Source organism: Papaver somniferum, chromosome 7 (assembly GCF_003573695.1).
Source record: "Papaver somniferum cultivar HN1 chromosome 7, ASM357369v1, whole genome shotgun sequence".
NCBI classification, from domain to species: Eukaryota; Viridiplantae; Streptophyta; class Magnoliopsida; order Ranunculales; family Papaveraceae; genus Papaver; species Papaver somniferum.
In genome coordinates, this window is record NC_039364.1 from 68,377,759 (window position 1) to 68,385,027 (window position 7,269).

Consider the following 7,269-nt stretch of genomic DNA (forward strand, 5'->3'; position numbering starts at 1 on the left):
ATATTGATCAATGAAATTCATTTTTTATAGGGTGGCGACTGGTTGGTGGTGGTGGTCGGCGATAATGGTGGTGTTGCTGGTGGTGGTGGTCGACAGTGGTGGTCTGTGGTGGTGGTCGGCGGTGGCGGGTGGTGGTTTTGGGATGGAGGTGGTGGCGTTGTGTTGGGTGGCGGTGGTGGAGGGTGGGTGGTGGTGGTAGTGGAGGCGGCGGTGGTGGAGGGTGGTGGCGGGCGGTGGTTGGCGGGGGGTGCGGGTGGTGGTTGGGGCGACGGTGCGGTGGTGGTGGTGGTTGCGGCGCGTGCGCGGTGGTGGTTGGCGGGGCGGTGGCGCGGTGGTGGTTGGTGGCGGTGGAGGTGGTGGGCGGTGGTGGTTGGCGGCGGTGGAGGTGGTGGCGCGGTGGTGGTTGGCGGCGGTGGAGGTGGGTGATGGTGGTGGTCGGTAACAGCGGTGGCGGCGGTTGACAGTGGTTGTTTTTGGCGACGGCGGTGGTCAGTGGTGGCGGCACAGTGGTGGTTCTGCTGGTGGTGTTATTTTGTGGTGGTGATAATATAATAGAAATTAATGGTAGGGTTGATTTTTATTTTTGTTGGGGTGATTTAAAATTAAAGGTGGGGTTGTTTTTTATTTTTGTTGGGGTGATTTAAACTAGAAGGCTAATATAGGGGTTTTTGTAAACAATTTGTTTTGTTGGAGTTTTTGTATATGGATAGTGACATCTTTGGGGTTATAACTCGCCGCCCGTTAATGAAAATATATATTCCAATTTAAGGTATCTTCGTAATCCTTATCTTCTTTCTTATACACACCCCATTTCTTGTCTAAAACAGTACTCATCATAAGATCGATCAACCCTTTCTACTTGGAGCCAAGGGAGATGGCTTCCAATAATTCCCAGCCCGAACATCCCTTCTCATCCCTCTAACGTTATTCACTCCATTCCTCCCTGACTTTGGTGCTGCTGCCGCAGGCCATTGCCCGTTTGTAATCGCCATATCCCTGAGATTTTGTAGACTTTCTAGAATTTGAACAACTGTTTGCATTCTAGGCCTGTCTTTAGGATTCGGACTAACACATTTAAAGGCCAAAGCTGCAATCTCTCGTGCACCCTTTATTGAATATTGACCTCCGAGCTTTGGATCCATTATGCATCGTAATCTTCGACTGCTAGTCAAGCATGGTTTGGCGAAATCGACAAGGTTTTGCTCAAGTTTAGGCCTCGACTTTTCCATTGACCTTCTCCCAGTTAGTAATTCTAGTAATACGACTCCAAAACTATAAACGTCACTTCTGGTTGTAAGATGCCCTGTAAAAATTCCAGGAAAATATAATAAAATTTGCGGTATCTTTGGTTGTGAATGACTGTTCAACTAGTACCTACATATAAAGATTAATTACCCGTATTCACGTATTCTGGCGCAGCATATCCATATGTTTCCATTACTCGAGTTGTAACATGTGTTTCTGATCCTTCGGGACCCATTTTTGCCAGCCCAAAATCGGAAAGTTTCGCATTGAAGTTCTGCTTAAGAAATGCAAGGATTTTCTTTTCAACATTAACAAGTAAATAATACTTCTCCCTCTCTTTCTTTCTGAAAGACCGTCCTCTATTCCATTTTGGTCTGTTTCAAAATTGTGTCCAGCTTCTGTTTATAGTCATATTTTTCCAATAAACTCTCTAATATATCCTTAAAGTTTTATATTCATAAATTATATCCTTAAAGTTTTATATTCATAAATTCTTTCTTAATGGCCAATCTACAATATTAATGAGATTTGTATAACAAATATATCCTTCATTCCTTTTAGTTTTTTTTTTTTATCTATTTACAATCACATAACAATTTTTGGTAGTTTTATTACTAGCATTTTTATCCAAATAAATTAGACAAGTAACTAAGAGTATGCATGTAAACTACTACGATCTCCTTAATATTTTGACAAGTCAAAGCGGACTATCTTTTGGAAACGGAGAGAGTAAATGATACCAAATTCCAGCAGAAAAGAAGAAGAGGGAATTTCCTTACCGAGTCTAGCAACACATTCGAAGTTTTAAAATCACGGTATATGACTGGTGCCTCTGCCCCATGCAAGAATGCAAGGCCTTTGGCAGCTCCAATGGATATCTTCAATCTCGTACTCCATGGCATGGAAACCGATATTCCTGTGATTCCATTGCACCGAAAAAATAATTATCTGAAATAGTCATCCATTGGCGGTCGACTTAGGTGAAGTAAAAAAGTTGTTAATGTCGGTAAATTTTCATACTAATAGTAATATTATTTTGAGCTAAAATGCATTGCTCAACAAATGTACACTCACTCTTAAACAAGTGATTCTCCACACTTCCTAGAGGCATAAACTCGTAAACAAGAAGCCGTTCTTCATCTTCGCTGCAGTAGCCAATTAGTTTCACCAAATGTGGGTGCCTCAGCTGTCCCAAGAATATCACCTCCGCCTTCATCAAAAGATTAATAATTAATCGGATAGGAGACTATGTGAAATACTAATGAATAAAAAAAAGTTAGTTAATACATGTTACAGTTGGGTTCTTTATCGATCAAAAAACAAAAAAAATGTTGCAGACGACAGTTGGGTCCAATTCTCATGAGCAGACCCAGGATAAAAGGTCAGTCTCCCTGCGCACTTTGAACAAAAGGGGTGGATATTACTGCTCCACCACCATACAGTGGAACGCAAATAATTAATTACTACTTAATTAAACTAATGTAACCTAATTATTTGTTTCAAAGAATATCACCTAATGATTAAACTAATAATATCTAATGATTAAAAAAAATGGTTGACTAGAAATCTAGACAACAATATTTATCTTCGACCTTATTACCCAAAATTTCAACAATGACAAAATGATTAAGGACATGCAAATAGACTTGCATTATTATCATGATAACATATTTAAATTTCTTACTCACAAACAATTATTACCTTGAAGTATTTGAAAGAGTAAAAGCAAAATTATTACCAGCCATTCACGGTGACCTTGAAGACCCGCGATATCAAGCAACTTAACAGCAACTGGTTGAGCTTTCAGTCTGGGTCGTAGATTTTCATCCACGAAACCTTTATGAACGGTACCAAACCCTCCTTCTCCTAGCAAAAAATTACTCGAAAAGTTTTGAGTTACGGCACGTAATTCACTTAACTGAAAATTATGCAAGCCCGAGCTGAAATTATGAGCTAAATCTTCGGTTACTCGTGTAGACGAAGAAGAACTAAGATCAGAGAATGATAGTCGACGAAACGAAGGGAATTGGTGGACAATTTTTCTAGAGAACTCGGCTCGTGTTGGTCTGCACCGGCTTAAGTTGCCTAAAACCAGTTGGTTTTCAACCGTACAACAGTTTGTTGTAAATGGTATCCATGGTTTCGACTTTGGTTTTTCTTTTGGCTTTTCTTTTGATAAATCTTTGGACATCATTGCAGTGGTAGAAGCGGGAGAAGAAGAAGCATTAGAATTTTTAGAGAGAGTAAGAACATGCTGAGAGAGTTTGGTAGTAGACATTGCAATTCTAATTTTTGAGAGATAATGAATAAACGAACTTGAAAAACCCTTCTTATTATCAAACTTTTTCTGCAAAGAGAGGATTTTTTTATTTCTGTAACTACTCTTCCAACTACTCTACTACAGTATAGTTTTCATCCGTATATATGTAATATATATGCATTTCTATATTGTTTGTTCTAAAATTGAACATAATTTTTTCTTCTTTCTCTTGTTTTTATATGTAGTGTGTAGATTATGGAAACAAAGACCAAAAGGTGTTTCAATGCCGGGGTATGATTTTAGTTTTAGGGTTTATGCGGGTTGGTTTGTGTAGTTTCTACTTGCCGCTTCCTTGGGCCTGATTTCACTGTTTATACAAGGTTAGCAGTTGAAGCAGCAATTCTCATTCATGATAGCGTTGTAGTTTGCAGTGCTCTTGTTTTGCACCAATAGATAAAATTAACTAGAATATATAATGTGTTTCAGAAAAAAAAAAAAGAGTAATAGAGTATAATCCACATAGTCTTAAATTAATCAAATCGAATAAGCAAGCACGATATCTCTATGATATTGTTGTAATGACAACAACATTTTTGTGATGTTATGTACCTGAGGGAGGAGTAGTTAAAGCATGAGGTATTGGGGTTCATGATGTGTCGCTATGCCTCCTGCTCCACTATATGTTTACTTGTAGGCATATTATAGCAAAAGACTAGGGCCTAATAAAACGGTTTTATATGAGCAAAAATTTCAGCTGCTGTAAAGTCTAGAGGATTATGAATCCCGACAACATTCACACGGCAGTTGGCAGCTTTTTTTTGACAAAAAAATCACCTACATAATTTGGCTTCTCGGAAGACATGACATTATCGACCCAAGTAGGGAATGTATTCAACGAGACGCCTTAAGTACGAAGAACTTGCATCTGGAAATCAGAATTCAATCTCAAATAGCATCCGGAAGAATATGTGGAAATCTAAATCCCCACATAAGATTAAATTATTTTTTTGGAAATGTCTAAAAAATATTGTTCCAACGATGGAAAAGATAAGTCTTTACGAGAAAAACATAACCACAGTATGCCCTTTATATGAATCACAGGAGGGAACTCTGCAACATCTACTCATTGAATGTGACTATGCGAAGTCAATTTGGCTAAGAATGAATGTTAACACCCACAGTCTACATAGTCAACAAATTAGTGTTTCTGAATGGATAGCTAGTTGGTTCTCTGACTCTTCTGCAGATGATGCAAATCTGAGATGGAAGAATACTTTAATGTGTACAGCTTGGCAGATATGGAAGAATAGATGCATCACAGTATTTCACAATAAGAAAATTAGCTCTTGGTTTGCCTGTCATGAGATTAGAAACCTTGTTGTGCTTTGTCTTAAAGAAGGAACACAACATTTTAAGAGTCATAATAACATGCAACCACAGCAGTGGACTCCACCATCAACTAGTCAATTGAAAATAAACATAGATGCTTCTTTTGATCATGATACAAAAGAGATGGGAATAGGCCTAATTATTCGTGACTCTGCAGGTTCAGGAAGGGGGATCAGAGGCAGGTACCACTATGGAGGAGTAGATCCAGAGCAGTCAGAATGTTTGGCCATGAAACATGCAATCCTGTGGGCCAAAGAACTCAACCTTAATCTCAGCAACTTACTGTTTGAAGCAGACTGTATAAATGTTACTAGTTCTATCAGCAATGCTAGCTCTGTAGTTCACTGGATGAACCAGAGCTATGTAGATGAAATAGAGCAGTTGTTGTCCGTTTTTTCTTCCTTTAGTGTTAGTCATGTAAAAAGATCGGCGAATAATGTGGCTCATGTAATAGCCAACAAAGCTAGAACTACCAAGTCTTCCTTTCATTTTGTTAGTAACATTCCCAAAGATATAGCTGATCTTGTAAGGGAAGAAAGGAAGATGAGTAAGAAGACATGTAATGTGTTGGTTTAATATAATGGTTTTTGCATCAAAAAAAAGTACGAAGAACTTGCGCACACAAGAACGGAGTTAGGTTTTGAGAACTGGGAAATGGGTGGACATGGGGTGCAAAATTGGTAAATTGGGCTAAAATATGAAAAATCGGGCTTGAACCAGATGGACTGGGTGGACAATTGCACACCCACCCTTCCATGTAGAGGTGAGCATTTTATCCGTAATCCGCGGATTTAACCGGGACTAACCGTATTTTTGCAGATGGATGTCCGGACCGTTCGTTAATGGGTTGGACGCGAATGAGATTTTTGAAATCCTACGGATTACGTATTGGGCTCGGATGCAACCTTGAAAATCCACTGGACATCCATATCTGTTAGATTAAGGGAATTTATATAGTTCCTAGAAAATATATAGATAGTTTTGAGGTGTTTGCTTGAAGTGTTGTCCATGTCACTTCTACATTTATATACATATATAAAATGTGTAGGTTTTATAAGAAGTCATCTAAATTGATTTTATTTTTTCATTATAAATTTTAACTAACACAAATTCATTGGATTATCCGCATCCAATCCGTTCATCCGTGCATCCATTGGATGCAAATCCGTTGGATATTAGATTGGATGCGGATGCCAAATTTGAAATCCGTAGTAAATTGGATTGGATGCGGATGAGATAAAAACCGATCCATGCCGACCCATACTAACCCCTACTTCCATGTGGCTGCACCCCTGCGCACGCATACTGATACTTCCTTTGATAAAGAGAATCATTTTTACGATTTATCTAGGCCTTCTTTTTTATATATGTTGATTGTTGACCATCAATGGTGGTGTAAATCAGTTCAGGCCAGATCACCCGACCCAAAAACTAAGAGGGGCCAAGCTATCTAAGGTATTAAATTGTCCGTAGATAATTTAATTCTTAAAGTTCAATGTTTTTTTTTTTTTTTTTTTTTTTTTTGACAAGGCCCGTTGGGTTAAGGAGACCCAAACCAAGAAAGAAAAAACAGACTAAAAACAACAAACAAGCAGAAAAACAGAACTATCTTTTCCTGCGCCTGTGATAAATTTGTTGAGCCTTATCCGCAGCCAAAATTTCTCTGAAATCAGGAGAGAACTCTCCATGTTGAATCTCCACCCAAGTATCACTTGGATACAACCCTGCAAGATGGTCAGCTGCTTTATTTGTTTCTCTATAACAATGAGTAACTTTCCATGAAACAAACTTCCTTCCCAGCTGCTTAATTCTTCTCCATATTTGTAAGACATTCCAAGGCGGTTCAGGTTCAGGTTCAGGATTGGTAAGCAGATTATACACAACCATGGAATCTGAAGCAATGTGGATTTTTAATTTATCAAACTTGAGAGCTATTTTTAACCCCAGCTCAACACCCTGTAGTTCATGATCCAAGACTGAAATATGGGAACTTCCTCCAGTAGCAGCACTTATAACCTCTGCATTATGATCTCTAAGAATATCACCAAGAATTCTGGCATCATCAGACTTAGAACCATCAGTATTTAACATAGTTTCATCAGTGGCAGGAGCAAGCCAAGTACACTCAATTATATCTGGTTGTACAAATAAACAATCAATTCTCCATCTACTCATAAACCATCTCACATTTGAGTTATCCTTTTCCTTACAATTGAATGCAGACATTTTAAATCTCACATCTTGAACAATGAGCAAACTGACTTGGTCTTGAGAATTGAAAGAAGATCTAAAAAATTTATTATTTCTTTCTCTCCAAATGTGGTAAATGAAAGCATTTAGAACCAGTTTTTTGATGACAGCTACACAGTCATGGC

General features: G+C 38.5%; 1 protein-coding gene across 2 annotated transcripts; it reads right to left on the minus strand.

Annotated features, from left to right (window-relative positions):
• Positions 1-649: 649 nt before the first annotated feature.
• On the minus strand, positions 650-3,626 carry LOC113297549 (probable serine/threonine-protein kinase PBL15). Of its 2 annotated transcripts, none has more exons than XM_026546052.1 (5): positions 2,984-3,626; positions 2,320-2,455; positions 2,025-2,161; positions 1,396-1,522; positions 650-1,303 (listed from the first exon to the last, which is right to left on the minus strand). In XM_026546052.1, exons 1-5 carry the CDS (start codon positions 3,521-3,523, stop codon positions 846-848), a joined length of 1,398 nt encoding a protein of 465 aa, XP_026401837.1. In that variant the 5' UTR covers positions 3,524-3,626; the 3' UTR covers positions 650-845. The 2 variants fall into 2 exon arrangements, with proteins under 2 accessions (XP_026401837.1, XP_026401838.1); XM_026546053.1 differs by having other exon boundaries at positions 652-1,303; positions 1,396-1,519.
• Positions 3,627-7,269: the final 3,643 nt, after the last annotated feature.